Raw genomic sequence first — 17,054 nt, forward strand, 5'->3', positions numbered from 1 at the left:
TGGCATTAAGCTAAATAACTAAAGTCAAAAGGGACTAATATTCTGTTTTTAAATAAACTAGCCATTTAACAGTATTCAGTGCAGCACTCAGTAGTACACTTACCAATAACTTTGATTGATTCTCCAGGAAAAAGTGGAGCCTCTTCCATCTGTGCCAGTTTGTTTCCATCCCGCAGTGCCTGGCAAAAATCCAAAATCATGTGTAAATCTCACTCTCCATCTGTACCACATCGATAGATTTTGATGCAAAGTGCTTTTACTACCAGATTACTGGAACACAAGAAGTGTGTCCTTTTTAAAATCACACAACTCTACTAAATAGTACCACAGTAAAAGAAAAAAAAAACAAAAACAAAAAAAGCAACCGAACACAAAATTTAGTATTATAAATAAAACAGACATACATGTTAGTCACATATTAGTAACAAAGCATTGAAGCAACAATAAGTTTCACATGCTAGCTATATATAGCATACAAAATATGAAAAATAAGATCAGCCCAAATTATTAATTAATAATTTGTTAGTGTTTTGCTGAATGCAGGTATTATTTGGGGTATTTTATCTATTTGAGGACATTTTAAAACTCTTTTTTTAAATTCTATTGCTGCTTATTTGAGTATTTTCATCTGAGAGAATTATATGGCAGACACTTTATTTATTTAACATTATAACTTTGATTATAACTTTGTGATTTTGATAGCAAGAAGCACTCCACAATCTTTTATTTCAAGCCATACCTTACTGAGAGTGCCACAGTTTATGGAATAGGTTTACTATAGGAATTTTGGATCCAGATGGCCAGATTAAGCATGTAGTAGGTAACAAAATACAGAAGAACAATTAGCAATTTTAAAATAAGAGTTAGTTTAATAATTTTTCATCGAGGCAAATGGCTTCATTGCTGAATGATACATGATGGATTCTCTGGGTCCTTTGTTGGCAGCTAAGATCAACAATGTACTAAAGACTGCAATAAAGCATAAAATGGTTTGTGGGACTGTTAAGAACCATGTAAGAAGGAGATTTGCCTCAGGTCAAAATGATGAGATATTAAGGTTCCAATTTTTTACATCCTGAATAAATATAACAGGCAAACTTGTTACAACAAACAAGCCTCCCCCTGTACTGCAGCTCTGGCCCACACAGAAATAACGGGTAGGATCTGCCTGCTTCCAAACACACTATCCCAAGCTCTCACTAATAAGTAATTTCTAAAAATATTTCAGCTGATCTCTGGCTTCAGATTTCCTTGGAAGCTTTTGGGACTTTACATTCAGCACCCAATCACAAAAAATAACGTGCAGAGAAACAGCCAGTGCTTACAAGCTGAGGGTGGATGTGCCCTGTTAGATGGGGCTTATGTTCACTATTACATTTTAGGCTACATGACCTTCAGAGAAAACTCTGCCTGGCACATAACCAGTTACACACTAAATGTTTTCTAGGGCTTCTCTTGTGTGAGGAAAGTAAGATTTGTATGCACTGTACAAGTACTTTGTAGTACTTTGCTACACAGTTAATGAATGAAAGATGAGTAAAACTTGCCACCTGATCAGGTTCTGCTTCAGAATGATAGCCATTGTGTCCATCCTGAATCTCCTGCTTTGCATGAGGCAGCAGTAGGACAAGAGAGAAGTAACAGCAAAAAAATTGCAGACAACAGGTGAAAGGACAGAATCACATCTTTTCTTGTTTCCCTTTTTAAAATTTCCTTAAAAAGACAGTATATACTTTAATTCCAGTTTAGCTTTCCAAAATCTTCTACTCCTGGCACACGCTACTTTCCACAGAAGGGAATCCAAGCTATTAACATCCTCCTTTGAATGTTACTTGGCACAACACAAAATGAAAAATTTACTCCCTGTTTCACAAAAGAGTCAGCAGAACATAAAAGTATGTACTGTCTTTTTAAGACAAATAACCTTACAATGGAGAAAATTAATTTCAAGTATGCCACATGCTTATCAATAGAAGAAATTGAGTACAACTTGCAATGGCAGCATTATGAGAAAACTCATGCAATCTTTCACAGAAAAAAATAGGTTGACATCAAATAGAAGTACCTAGACATTTAAAATAAGCTTGCTGTGTAGAACATGTTGTAATTGAACTCTCAACCTTATAGTTTTACATATCTTCTCAGCAACTTCTATGCTGTTGCTTGAAACTTGGCCAGTAACTTTACAGAATCTAAAATTACTACTCACAGCAAAATATGCAAACAATTCACATGTTTGTGTTAATTTATTTTTGCATCAACTGGCAGCAAATCCTGAACATTAATTAAATTTCTTTAATAAACATAAGGTCCTTTTGCACACCAGAGAGAAACACAAATGTCATTGGGTCAGTTGAAGGAATTGTTTTGACACATTCAGCCAAAAATATTCTTCCATCTTCTTTCTTTAACAACTGGAGAGAAGTTGTGCTCATGACAGTCCATTACTCCCAGTTCAAATGCAAAAAACTTCTCACTTGGTCAGACTGTAAAATCAGCCTCAGTCTAAACTTACAAGTGTTTGCTTAAAGTCGATTTTTCTTTTTACAGTATTTTTACAGAACCCTTAAGAAACAGCTTAGAAGGACTTCAGGTATCTTCAGATACTTTGAACTCTACGTGAGTTAAAAAAGTTATAAGTAATTAAAAGACCTTTTCAAGTTAAAAGACTTGAAGGACTACTAACTTAACTAAGAAAGGAGTACTGACATTTAAGTATGAGTAGAATTCTGTTATGCAGAAATTACTTGTATTTCAGATTATAATTAGGTTATTTCTAAAATCAAAGAAAAGTAGACATTGTGATCTCTGGAAGAAAACCAGCAGGACAATGAGAAAATAGACCAAAAAATTTAAATATATGAAAGACAAAGAAGCAAAGCGGACCATTCAAATATCAAAGCATTTACATAGAACTGGGAACAACTGAACAAAACCAGTTTTTGTTACTTAACTCAGACCAATTATTTGAAGCACTATCTATTCAAAAGAAAAAAAAAAAGATCAACTTGTGTATTTGTATGGTTGGACTAAACACATCTTTTTTAAATATGTAAACAACAGACCAGAAAAAGAAATCATTCAGACTTCATCTCTTGATTTCAGACTGAACAAGAGGTCTTTGTTTGAATAAAAGTGTTGGACACATTTCATGAACAATGTCAGAACACTATCCAGATCACTTCTCACTCCATAAATGTTACTAAGAGAGAGGGGCAAGAAAACAAGGCATGCCCTTTATAATCTTCAATGAACAATGGGCAAGGCCTAGTCTCAAAATTATCATTAAAAAGATGTAGGTCATTGCACTAGTGCCTAACTCCAACCTAACTTTCAATCCTATTACAGCTTGGTAACAACGAATTTAAAACAAGTACAAAGGCAAGCATGAATTTGGAACTTATTTAAATAGGACAAACACAGACATAATGCTTTTACCACTGGTATTCTTTAGCATAGACATGTTAGAGCTGCTAACACAGTACTCTGCAGTCTGAAGCACGTAAACCTGAATTGCAAGCATCCATTTTGTCAAAATTAATGTAATAAAACTGAAGTTAGTATTGCACATTCATAACATAACTTTAAAATATTGCTCTCTTACACGTTGACTTTTACTGCTCATGAAAACATTGTAACGTATATAAAGCATTTCTGTGGCAAAGAAGCTGTTGCACTGCATAGTGAAATGGTCTGACTGGTTCATAAAACCCATTAATGAGGTAAAGAACGCTTGACACACCAAGATCTCACACAGCACAAGAGACACACAGGTAGGAGGCTGTTCGCTGCTAGCCAAAGGGAATCTTACCCGTATAACTGGCCTCCTGTACACCTGTTAGTTAAAATATAAAATGTTATCCAATGAAACACACAGATTTGATTTGTTAAAAGATACTGTATCTTATTTCACCAGATTTTCGAAAGCACTTTACTCCCAAACATTTTAATTATAGCTGGATTGTGAAAGGACAAAACAAAACTGTGCAGAACTAATAGCTCTCACTTGCAGCACTGTTTTGGTCTTAAAAAAAAAAAATCTCTGCCACTTCATTTTAGCGATGTAACAAATTCCAAGCTCTTTGGAAACATTCATTCCTAATCACCCTTTTATCCTGCTACACTGTGCTATTGTTAAAAGAGAAGAAAGAGCCTGGTAATCCTTCTAGGTGCAAGACAATAAGCCTGCACTAACAACCATGAAGGAGAGGCACCGGACCTTTCAGAAAAAGACAACTCTTCTCAGCTTCTGGAGGTGTTTGTAGCCCGCAGCTACAATTTGAGCCATTTTCATTTATATGAGCCCCTCACTGAAGAACACTCTGTAGGCAGAGCATGTGTCAGAGAAGACACACAGAGCAGAGCTCAGCTCAGACTGAGATCACGCTGCTGTAGGGTTTAGCAAGAGCTCCCCCAGGGCTCTGATCATTCCATTCCCTGCCCTTTGCTTCCCTCCTCCTGGCGAGGTGAGTCACAGAAGAGCAACTCTGTTAGATACAAGAATCAATCAATTTACCGGGTTTTGCAAACATATTCAATTTAAACAATAAAATGGGATAAAACAAAGAATGAAGCAGTGAGTTCCTGGTAAATCCAGCACAAACTAACAGAATTCCCTGAGCAGTTCCAGAAGCAAACACACACATCTGACCCGACCTGAAGGTTCCCAGTTGTAGGATACTCTCTAAATGCAGCAATTCGAGGTAGTCAAAGGTAATGAAGACCCAGGAAAGTGCATCAAAAGAGACAGATGTCTCAAAGGAAAACTGAGTTATCATATGGGCACTGTCTTTTCATGTGTGGATTCCATAATAACAATGAACAAACCCAACCTGTTAGTGGTACTGAGTAAGTAACTATAAAAAATTCTATCATGCTATATACAAATATAGGATTTCAAATGACAGCAAAGCAATGATGCTGAATACAATTTATCCACAAAAATTCTTAATTTAAACCATCAGGCTTAAATCCTTTTCTTTCATTTCTCAAGAGATAGAGAATGAAGTAGAATTTTAATTAGGCCTTGAAAGATTCATTCCTGTTAAATAATATCTGAGACAAGTTTGGTATAGAGATGGAAGTTATTCAAAATTAAAGAGTGCTCTTCATTCCAGAGGAATGCATTCTTCTCAGAGATAAACTGAACATCAAGCTTACACACTTGGACTTTATTATAATAAAATCCTTGGCAAATACAACATGCAAGGTTTCCCACAGTGTTTTACCTAAAATATTGGCCTTGACCTGGAGCAAGCATTTGCAATTCAGCTGTGGTATTATGGGAGAGCTACTCTTTACAAATTGCTGACTGCTCCAAGTGTGAAACTCTGTTGAGGTGGAACTTAAAGATACATTATAGTCAAAAACATTTAGTGGACTCATCTCAGACTCAGGCTGAATCAGACCTGCTGTCACTCAATCTAAAATACAGTTTCCAGACAACATACTTTATAATCACAGAGCATATGTGAATTAAAATCTAGTAAAGACAAGAAAAAGTGATAAAGATCTTCCTCTGGCCATTCTCTATGAAGACAATAAAATTCTAGAAAGAAAAAGGGATCTAGACAGCAGCAAGTTGGGCTTCTTAAAGGGAATTGAAACAAGGTAACTTTTGTCACGTTGTGAGAGCAGAAAAACTGCCCATGCTCCATTCCTGACAGCTGAGTTGAGTGGCTGCATGAAGGGAACAGCCAGTGAGTGTGAAAGAACAGGGGCACAAAAGCCCAGAGGAACTGGGAAACCAGACTGTGCAGTCACTGCCTTAGAGATAAAATTGTGGGTGAGAGGGAATGAAAAAGGTGACCTTTTTTTTTTTTGTGTGTGTTAAATTCTGGGTCTCTGGAGAAACTCCATCAAAAATGATACTCGGTTATGTTCCCTGCACAGTAACAAAGACATTCATTTATTTTTTGTGAAATCTGAGGAGTTCAATTCTGTACTCTGAATAATACACACTAGAAACCAATTCAACCTGTAACTACAATCTACTTCACCAATTATTTTATATAGAAATCAAAAGAAAAGACAACTCACTCTGGCTTTTTATTCAAAACATTGACTTTTAAAATTTCATTTCACTTCCCTGTTAATTTTTATTCTGTAGACTTCAATGGCACTAGTCTAAATATGGAGGAAAACAGGAAGCAAATTCAAAAGATTCCTATGCATAATGAGATGTTTCTAGCTCTGAAACACTCAGTGATCGCTCAAGTACTTACCACCTGCTCATGGAGACAGCAAGGACCATCCCCATCTTCCACTCTTGTATCTTAAAACAAATCAATGCATTCCTCAAGTCACTTACCCTGTAGTCTCTGGACACACTCTCTGATGGGACAGACCCTGAAATCTGACTCGAAATGGTTGCAGCTATCAGCTGTTTACACCACTCCACGTGTGATCCAGTCGGGCTAGAAAACCAGAAATTTCAAAGCATTTAGCAGGAATTCAAAATGTGCATTCTGAATAGCAGAGCAACTGAGCAGATCCCGAAAGCAACACTGTAAGTGATCTCTAACATCATAAAACTTAAGTTTGCTTTGTGGGTGGAATGCAACCATTTTATTGATCAAATTAGGAAAAAGAATTTTACTAGATCATGTGAGAGACACAGAACTGTCACAAGGTGAAGGCCCTAGGAACTTAAAAAATGTTCTCTTCCTTATTCAGTGTAATTTTTACTATTCACACGCCTTTTTCTTAAAACTCATCCATGGCATGAGTTTGGCCAAGTAACAAGCAACTCCTTATACTGTCCTTATTAATATGGCCTGTTGATTATTAATATGTTAATTATTCTGTAAATCCTCAGAATTAATTTACACTAGTACTAAAAATTTTAAACTATACTAATGTTGTTTTCTATATTAAATGTTGAAAATACATGTTTTCTAAAGGGTAACTTCTAGTCAGCTGCAATCTTTTCCAATGCATGAAATAAAGAATAATTTATTTATTTATTGTATTATCCTGGGTAATTATCAGGGTGGCCTTTCCCATGCCACAGTGTAGGGTGTTCACAAGAAGCCCAAAGCATCTGAAGAAACTCAGGTGATGCAGTTTGAGAACAGTCCCCTGAACTAGTGCAGCTCACAAGTGCTGAGAGAGAGCAGCAATGAGAGCCTGAAGTGCACCAGGTCTGCTTCAACACACACGGGTATCCAAGGGAAAACTGGGAATGCCAGAGGGAACTGTTCTCTGGGTGTTACCACTGCCTCAGCTGATATCTTAGATAACTGCCACTTTGCTTCAAACCATTCAGATGTGCCCTTTTATAGATTGGATGCTTATTCAGAAACCAAATACAGAAAAAAATAAAAGGTTTTTTTTTTTTAGTTAATTCATAAATTAGCTCTGGATTCAATGAATGTTCCATGAGATTGAATATACTTACACATACCCAGCAGGTTCACCACAACTCAGACATTAAGAGGGTGGGATAGCAGCCCTAGATGACCAATTACTACTGAATTACTCTTTCCTCACATTAACTCTGCCACTATAGCTAGGTATAAGGCACAGAGCCATGCAACAAGGTCATACCTGAAATGGAAGATCTTTCAAAGCTTTGGTGATAAATTTTAATAGCTTTCTCCCCACCTGCACACTCTAAACAGGACTAGATCTCACAATGTTGTTTTGCAACTAATACACATCTACGATAGGTCCTGCTTGAACAACAAAGACAAGTTTCAGGTCAGTGCTGAACTCGAGCCCAGATTTACTTAGAGAACCCCTCGCTTAAGTTTTGCAAAAGAGCCCAACACCTAAATCCTACAGTAATCCTTTTCTTACCTCATTTATTTCTCCTTCTCTCACATCTCTTTAATTTCCAATATAGCTCCTTGGGGCTTGCCTAAGTTTGTTTTCAAATAAGCACTCGCTCGTTAATTAAGAAAAAGATTTATTTTTCTATGGCTTATCTTCACAAGCAATCACTACATCAACAGAGCTAAGAGCAGCAGGAAAACGAACGTGAATGCCAGAACCATCCCCTGAGAGCAGCGAGGGGCTGTGTCAGTGTTTCACAGAACACTGATCACAGCATGACACCAGTGGGGCACACACCGGTACTGACGGCCTTGGAATTCTCTCCTCTGCACTCACACACATCAGCCCGGCCTGGTACAAAGTCAACTAGGAGACAAATGGCCATGTAACAGCGGCCCAGGGTAGAGCAAGATGGAAATTAAGGTAAGAAAGTGCATCAATAAGGAATACAAAGGTGTGTGTTTTGATGACAAGAAATGGGTATTTCATTTCCATCCTCACTAGAACGATGTAAACACCCCAGGTTTCCACTTACAGAGAAAAGTGAGAATGGAACCTAGCACTGATTTTAAATAACCTTTTTTATTTCGTTTTCAACAGGGCGAGAGTTCCGTTCATTTCTACTCCTTGTTTAAGGATTTTTAAACTCAGTTCTGGAGCTGGAAACTTCTGAGTGAAGGAATGTCCCTGCCAGCGGCTGGCACCCAGGGAAGGCTCCCACCATACACACATATGGACACAGGGACAGCACTCCGGGACACACCGAGGGGGCACAGCGGGGCCTGGGGACACTGCCGCCTCTGCAAATTAAATACACGCCCCGAAAAAAAACCCCAAACCAACGGGGAAGAGACTCCAACCCGCGGCCGCTCTCAGCCCCAGTGTGCAGGACGCTCCCCGAGCCCCGGGCCAAAGCCTCAGCCTCGGCCGAGCGGGCGGCGGCACTGCCGGCACACGGCGAGCGCGGTAGGAAACTTTGACAAGAGGCGGCTCCCGCGGCACAGCAGCCGGCCTCACGGCGCGGCCCCCGGGCCGGAGGGGCTCGGGGAGGCGGCCCCAGGCCGGGAGCCCGCGCTCGGCCGAGGCCCCGCGCCCGCCGCCCCCGCCCGGCCCCGCTCCCTCTCCCGCCGCCCGCTCCGCCCGGGGCCGGCCCCGCTCACCTGTCCAGGGTCTCGGTGCTGGGCTGCCGCGACCCCGCTCCCGCCGCCGCGGCGCCCCCCGCCCGCACGGCTCGCCGGTTCACGCCGCCGCCCTCCACCGCCGGCCCTGCGGCCGCCGCCGCCCGCTCCATGGTTCCGGCCGCGCCGCCGGGATGGCGGGCGGACTCCCGCCCCTCCGCGGCGCCCCGGCCCCGCCGCCCGAACCCGGCGCGCTGCGGCCCCGGCAGCGCCGAGCGCTGTCACCTGGCGGCGGCGCTTTCCCAGCGGCCCCCGCGCCGCCAGAGTGGGCGGGCGGCGGGGCCCGGCCGGGCTGAGGGAGGGCCGGGCCGGGCTGAGGGAGGGCTGAGCTGAGGGAGGGCCGGGCCGGGCTGAGGGAGGGCTGGGCTGAGGGAGGGCCGGGCTGGGCCGAGGGAGGGGAAGGCTGAGGGAGGGCCGGGCCGGGCTGAGGGAGGGCTCGGCCGGGCCGGGGCAGCTCCCGCCCGCCGCGCACTGCGGGCCCGGCCCCGAGACACGGAAAAGGGACGGTGGAGGCACACAGTTCAGCAGTGACAGCTTTATTTCCCCTCCCCGCACATACAGGGCAGACGGATGGATGTTCACGGCTCCAGAGCAGCCCCGCGGGCTCCGGGGGCCGCGGACACGGTCAGGGAGGGAGCGGGAACACTCCGGCGCTGTTACACAGCGTGGGTTCTCATGCATGACAGAATGCTCGCTGCGACACAACACTGAACGCACGGCAAAGGTTAACAGTACATCAGAAGGAGGTAGCACACAAGTCATGTCTTGTGTACAGCCTTAACAGTAATGCTGGGGGGAAGGGTAAGGCATGAGCAAATAAAGGCGGCATTCAACAAATATCCTTTTCTAAATAAGTAACAGAAGCCCAGCACAAAACCTAGCTTATTTTCCTCATATCCATGAAAGGAAGAATACAAAACCCCCTAAACTAGCATTCCAAGACTGACATTTCTTATGGGATATCGGGCATTCATTGCTGGTGATGCTGACACCCCAGCTCTGCTTTTTCACCCCTCCTAGAAAAGGCACTCGGCGCCTGCAAGTTTCATCTTCATGACCTCAGAAGCTTCCCCAGGTGTGCTCCTGGCAGGGAACAGGCTACAGTGTGCACAGAGGACAGCCCGGAGCACACAGTGATGGGGGAAGGTTTGTTCTGTTAGCATTGATAAGTTTGTATGCCTACATTCATAAGTAGTATCTTCCAGAACATATTGAATTAAAATCTCTTTTTTGTTGGTCTCATAGGTAAAAACAATTAAAACACCTATCTGGTCTGCTGACTTGAGAAATTCCAAGCCCACACAGAGCCACGTTAGAGAGCTTCAAAGACAAATTCAGCTGAAGAGTAATACAAAGTAATATGTAATGAAGTGCAAAAAAAAAAAAAAAAAATCCTTTTCATTCATTATATTACACTTTCCCAAATGTAATAGGTTATCATGTAGTGTTTCCACAGTAAAAACTTTTAGATTTTCAAAACTTTTTCACACCGCTCAGAGACATTGCCAACATGTTAAACTCAAATACAGAAACTTTAAATATTCTAATAAAAATAGGGTTGTTGTTCTTTTTTTAATAAACCACAAATAAGTAGAAGGCAAATACACCAGAGTATGCATAGCTTTCAAAATGTAAAGTACCTCATGAACAATTATGAGAATCCTTCTTCATTTATCTGATGTAATGAATCTTACCTTAACAAGTCAAAATTGGGGGACAACATTGTTATTTTGGATACACACACAGGAAAGCATAGATGGGAGAATGAAATTTAGAGGACAAAAGTCATATTATTTAGAACATACATGCTGTATGCTCTGAACTTCCCTGAAAACATAGTGCAACTCAGTGCAAATAATGAATTATATCCAGAGGCGGTATATTTTTATTCCTTTGAAAAAATACTGTTTTAAATATTCAATGTCCTCTAAACTTTGACTTCTTTCATGGAACTATACCTTTAAATTTAGTTTTCGTATGCAAAATATTTACACTTTATAAACTTGCACAATTTCTAATAAACTATATTATATACACTTACACAAAACTTAATTTATATATAATCCTATTATATCTTGCAGATCAAAACTCACCACATGTACAATAATTTACAATGACAAGCCTCAAGCATTAAAATATCTCCTTTAAAATAACAATATTAGAGTCCTTTACAGATCCTGATTTGCAGTATTTCCTGGATTGCCTAGATATCATTAAACTTCTGAGAATATGCAAAATTTTAATTAAATATCAAGAGCAAAGTTTGTGCTGTCATAAGAAATGCTTGCAACTATTTAAAAAATACCTGAAAGGAACAAATTAAAGATTTACAAAAAGCCCCTGAAAGGTAGGCTTGAAACTAGAGCTCACTTCAATGTTCAATATAAGTGCACACACTATTATGCAAAACCAAAGCCCCTTAAATACTTTAGAATAAATTTGCTGAATAGGAGTTAAATTAGACAGTAAAGTATAAATGTACAAGTTTTCAAAATTATTTATAACGGAGAATTTTTTGTCTACTTTGGTATAAAAGCTCCTTAAACAGGCACATTTATTTTTAGAAGACAAACAGAAGCTTTAATACTATGGCTATTGCTGGATATTTAAGCAATGTCTCTATGGTTCTGTTTTTAATTACAAAAACCTTCTTTTGGAAACATTTAATTCTGTATTAATTCAAAGAACCAATACTGTCCACAGTGATAATTTGTACTGTACTTTAGTGCTGAACAGCTAGGCCAAACAGAACTTCTCAAAACCCAGTACAATTTTCATTTGTTTTTAAAAATAAAATCAATATACAATAAAAAAGTTTTATTCTGATATCTACTGAGCTATTTGATTTTTTTTATTTAGAAGCATATCAGTGAAATGCCTTCCATATTCCTGTTTAATTAGAAAAAGGAAAATTTGGAATTCTTGGGTCATCAGAAAGTTTCAACACTTCTCTCTGACATCTTGCAATAGAATTTATTTTTCTGTCATGAATGCCAGTAATGTATTCCTAACAGGAATACAGACATACCTAATTTTATACAGTGTGAATATTCCTATTGCCATTATTGTGTTTATTCATGACAGGTAAGACTGAGCATGAATTTCCTTACAGAAACGTGACTTAAAATGTAATAAATTAAAGCATTCTTATGAAAACAATAACTCCATTTCCTTTCAATTGTACCAGACCTACCAAAATAACTCTTAAAGCCCTCCATAGCTATGAGTTGATTAATAATGTTCCCAGTCCACAGGTTCTCAAAGGCACATAATCGAAGAGTTGGGTTGCTTTGAAGTCCTCCTCAAATGAAGACAGTCTAAAACAATTTGTGTTAGGACAGTCTAATGTAAGGCATTAGAATATTCCTCTTTATGCTATAGATTCTATGTTAAGCACCACTTGCTATTACAGCATAGAAAAAGAAGCCAACGTTTTCTTCAAAAATGTGTTTGTACTTGGGACACCATTTGTGAGGGAGATGTTGATGAGGCTGATGAATTGGATATCTTAGAATTATTTGTGATCTGAAGCTCTTCGAGTCTCCTGATATAATCATCACGCAAGGCAAGGAGCTCCATGTAACGCTGCTCCACGGGGTTGGGCTGCTAGGAAGAGATCCATGTTAGTCTTGGCACTTCACTCCAGCTACTCTGCACAGGCTGCTCCAGCATCTGGGAGCTGGGGCTAAACACAAATAACTCATTGCTGCAACCCTGAGAGCCCTCTGCCTTCCAGCTGTCTCCCCCAAAGGCAATCTTCGCACAAAATCGTTTGTCCTAACTCAGGAAAATCAGCCACCACTCCCTGGACGTGCATTTTATTTTCTTCTCACTTGATATTGTGTGCAAGATAGTTACTCGTATATCTTCACCAAAGCTTTTTGCTTGACTTACTAAAAGGTTTTAGAGTCCAGAAGCCAAATGTCTCAAAAATCTTCTCTAAAACTCAGTATTTATCCAGATTATTTTAGCTACACTGTGCAGATTAAGTTCCATATCTTCAGCTTAAATAAATTTCACTAATGAAATTTACTTGAGTTTTTAATAGTAAATTTGCAACTTAGTGTAAATAAACAAGTGAAATAAAAATTTTTATTAGTGAATTATCTAAGTAAACTTGCATGTGTTTAAAATCAACTGCTCTGGCTTTCAAACTGCTCAGAAAGAGCCTTTTAACTATTTCCACTTTGAGCTTATCTTCCTTCTCAGAGTAATGAAACAAATGGAAAAAACTATTATAAATGCCCGAAGCAGAGAGAAAGCCTAAAGTTCCCTTCAGCTGAATAAACCTGACTAGAAGTTATTCCAGAATTAACTGCCTGTAATTCAAAGCTATCAGCAGTGGAGTTTCAGCAGCAAATGGTTCAACACCTCACCAGTTCCAAACCAGTTCAACCAGCACTCTGAGGTGCATCACTCACTACACACACACATCTGAGGATTGTGATAAATGCTGAGGCAACTGTGGAAGTTGGATCAATGCTGAATGTAGGTACTAAGATGACTGGTGATGTAGGATAATAGTTTTGCTAGCAGAACATACTTCTAAGGAATGGCACTAAGAAAGGTAATTAAAAAAAAAATCAGGCCACATTATTCAGTTGCTTCAGTGAAGATGAAGCATAAATTTCATGTGCAGGAAAAAAAAATTGCATTTTGTGTCTAAAATGGTGAAAATGAGGTCCAGTAGCAACAGCATGGAATACTGTCACTTGGGTTTGCATTCCTAAGGAGAAATTCCTGCCAAAAAGCTCTCCCAAATAATGGCAAACTGCATTTTTAAATATATGTAAAGCTAATTTGGATGTCTTACAATCCTTCACTTTCTAAAATAAATCTTTATATCCGCCTTTTGCAAAACACCCTCATCTTTCACAACGAGCAATAAAAGCTTTAAAACCAGAACTTCCAATTCCAATAGGCAATGGACTTGTAAGAAGTCACATCAAACTTCCAGGCTCTCTTGAAGCCTCTCAAGCGCTGTAAATAATACAGGAGATGAGCTGTGAAAAGGAAGGGTATTGCTTGAAAACTACTGACTCATTCCAAGGGCTGGACTGGGAAGACTGCTTCTGTCAAACCAATTGTTCCTCTATCTTCTCCTACTCAAATCTCCACAGGCTGTTAAAAAGGACAAAAAAGTCCCCGTATACAATCTTTATGTGCCACATGGCTGAGATTTCCAGCAAGACTGTAACATACACTGAGTATCCCTATGGATTAAAATGACAGAACTGAACTAGGTGTCATTTGATAAAAGCTTTTCTGGACTTCCAATCTGATCCACTTGTATAATTTTTGCTAACAGCTTTCATCCACAGTGTAAACAATGCTGGGTCATCAGTGTTACATAAAAAAATTAAGTCTTAACATCAATACAGATAGCTTTGAAAGAGAAAGGACTCAACAGGTCATTTCATTTGTAAATTGTTTCATACCCCCTCTCTCAGCAAAAGGAGAAAGACCAAGCAAATGCAACTGTGTTTGGGATCAGCAAGCCCTATTTCTAAGCACTGTCATTCAGGATTTAGCAGCATCAAATGCCCTTAGACATGTGTCCAAGAAAAAAGGGTAGAAAGAGCTCAGAGACTTGCTACTAAACAGGAAAATAAGTTCACTGAGCTAAGAGAGAACTACAATAATTACTTTTACTTTTTTCTCCATCTTTACAAATATAACATTAAAAACCTGAACAGATTACAGGTCCTGTTCTACAAGTCAGTTATGACACAAAATCCTTATTTCCGGTGTCTACCAGCACTTTTTGTATGTTACAGAGAATTTACTTACTTGTTGCCGAATCCTTGGGTTCCACCTGATGTAGTAATTGACCCAGAGCTCCAAATGCCTCATGCTGGCTACTGGATAGAGTGCTCGATTCAGCTCCTTACTATAAAAAGGGTTGGTGTATTTCGATTTTTCACTGTTTATCAAAGACCATAATGATAACGTTTTCTCAGTCACTTTCTAAAATGAAATCGAAATAATAACAGTTAATAATCACTTAAAATCCAGACATTCATCATAGAAGCCATTGTTGCATACTAAAATTAGTACACTTCTGGTTTACTTAGATGTATAATACATTACTGTATTAGAAAGATTCCAAACCCAGTGCTGGACAAGTATTTTAGTGACTGCATGGCACTATTCTATGAGAAAAAAGCCAGTTCTAAATCACTGTCTGCAAGGCCTATAACCAAATACAATCCAGCCAAAAATTTTTCAGTCACCTAGAGTACAGACAGCAATGCAATGACACAATCAGGGGTTTGACCAACCTCTTTTTCTCTGAGAAACTCGCTGTTATATAGGAAAGTGCCAAACCGGCAGCTGTACAAGTGATCCAGGATTGTAATCAGGAACTGCTCATTGAATTCAAAGGCCGTAGGAAACTAAAATCAGGAAAGACAAACTCATTGTTTACATGGAAAATGCAGAGGGATATGCACATGCCCTGGTTAAAAGGCTAAAGGTAGTTTAGAAGCGTGGATATATCTACAAATACTTTTTATGGTAATACTTTCATGTACTTTATAGCAGACTAAGTGTTCCAATGACACAAGGTGTTCAACTTTCTCAAACTAGCCACTGAAAAATCTCTTCTCAAAACGTTCTACCTACTTTTAATTTATAAGAATAATAAAATACATGGTTTTTATACACATACAAATACACATACACTTTTACTAGCAAGACAAAGACCGAGTAAGATGTCTTCAGTGCACTCTTACAGTGCAGCACTACATGGGCAAATAAAGGTCCTGATGCTTAGCCCTAGATAGGCTAAGTTCACTGCTTTGTTTCATTACTTACTGACATTATTATGTTTAAATCACAGCACTCAAAAGCTCCCCAGCTTCCTTTTTAAGCCTTGGAAAAAAACACATGTACCCCTGCAGTTCAAGGGACAGCTTCACAAAATGGTCAAACAAAACAGCAGATCCCATTAAGAGAGTTGGGTGCAATTCCTGAAGAAGCTTTTTGCTGGGTATGAAACATCCCTCAGGAAGAGTCTGAGAAGCTCAAATCCAGGAACATCAGCCATGCCTGCACAGCCAGTGCCACGTCCAGCAACATAACCATAGCCTCTATATCACTTTCACAAAAGTAAATACACTCTTTTTTCCTACAGGTCAGAGGAGAGGGCTATGCTGTCCTCTTCAAGTACTTTTTTTAAAAAAAAAATGAAGATGTAGGGTTTTAATTCAGTAATCTCTTCACACTGTTACCTTCTGAAGAACACCACAACATACCTGTTTAGACATCTGCCACACACAATCAATAAACTGGAGGAAGATGGGTGATCTGTCTGCATCAGCATGATTTTTATCTCCGTGGCCTATTCTCTGAAATGAAGCAAAGCAGCCCCCTGTTAACTGAAACATGCTATTTTATGGCAACAGACATGGATTCTTATTTTGTACTAGAGCATTCATTCTTTTGCAATAAAGCAACCCACTGTTATAATTTCAAAATTAATTGCTGCACCAAGGAGGAGAGATTCAGACAAAGAAAAATACTGCAAAGCTGTTCAAAGACGTCTGAAAAAAATCCAAACTGATAGCTGGTCCTGGTATAAAAACCTGCTGATTGTGAGACAAGCAGATCTGTTGAAGTATCCATTACTTAACAAATAATCAAGATAAATTCTGAACTATATTTACATGGTAAGTCTGTCAAAAACCAAGTTGCATACTTTGTCTTCCTTTTTATTTTAAGCCACTGCAGGACCTTGATCATCAAATGATTCACATATAATCTTTTCCTTCTCCTCTAGATTTGAACCTTAACATTCACCCTGAGATAGTAGGCAACACGAACTAGATCAAAAAACCGTTTGTGTTCTTGACACAAAATTAACAGATTGGTAAAAGTTTGGGTGAGCCCCTTATTCTGAGGTGCCCAAAGTCAAAATCAAAGGAATTTGCCCCACAGACAAAAAGTAGATTTGGTAAAAGCAGTTTACTTCCTTTTTGCATTTGACAGCTGAGAACAGGTAAGAGATTGAGGGAAAAAGAGTTGCTATTCATTCCATAGTTCTGTTTGAATGTCCTTGCTGCAGGAGACAAATGAAAAGCAGGTATGTTGACCTAAGAT

General features: G+C 39.4%; 2 protein-coding genes across 9 annotated transcripts in view; both read right to left on the reverse strand.

The window, feature by feature from the left end:
* MTMR1 (myotubularin related protein 1) overlaps nucleotides 1-9,077 on the reverse strand; it is a 35,614-nt gene extending 26,537 nt beyond the window's left edge. The window contains exons 1-4 of one of the 3 annotated variants that reach the window (XM_066334052.1): nucleotides 8,937-9,077; nucleotides 6,311-6,416; nucleotides 3,812-3,835; nucleotides 104-179 (exon numbers count right to left, since the gene is read on the reverse strand). In XM_066334052.1, the coding sequence (XP_066190149.1) occupies nucleotides 104-179; nucleotides 3,812-3,835; nucleotides 6,311-6,416; nucleotides 8,937-9,067 (337 nt within the window). In that variant the 5' untranslated portion in view covers nucleotides 9,068-9,077. Of the gene's footprint in view, nucleotides 1-103; nucleotides 180-1,550; nucleotides 1,616-3,811; nucleotides 3,836-6,310; nucleotides 6,417-8,936 lie in introns of those variants that run through there. The other 2 variants (XM_066334053.1, XM_066334054.1) reach the window with 2 other exon arrangements.
* Nucleotides 9,078-10,346: 1,269 nt separating this feature from the next.
* MTM1 (myotubularin 1) overlaps nucleotides 10,347-17,054 on the reverse strand; it is a 30,487-nt gene continuing 23,779 nt past the window's right edge. For 3 of the 6 annotated variants that reach the window (XM_066334057.1, XM_066334055.1, XM_066334056.1), the window contains exons 13-16: nucleotides 16,211-16,303; nucleotides 15,236-15,349; nucleotides 14,745-14,921; nucleotides 10,347-12,560 (exon numbers count right to left, since the gene is read on the reverse strand). In XM_066334057.1, the coding sequence (XP_066190154.1) occupies nucleotides 12,393-12,560; nucleotides 14,745-14,921; nucleotides 15,236-15,349; nucleotides 16,211-16,303 (552 nt within the window). In that variant the 3' untranslated portion in view covers nucleotides 10,347-12,392. Of the gene's footprint in view, nucleotides 12,561-14,744; nucleotides 14,922-15,235; nucleotides 15,350-15,848; nucleotides 15,942-16,034; nucleotides 16,054-16,210; nucleotides 16,304-17,054 lie in introns of those variants that run through there. The other 3 variants (XM_066334058.1, XM_066334059.1, XM_066334060.1) reach the window with 3 other exon arrangements.

Source organism: Sylvia atricapilla, chromosome 21, assembly GCF_009819655.1.
Source record: "Sylvia atricapilla isolate bSylAtr1 chromosome 21, bSylAtr1.pri, whole genome shotgun sequence".
Lineage (NCBI taxonomy): Eukaryota > Metazoa > Chordata > Aves > Passeriformes > Sylviidae > Sylvia > Sylvia atricapilla.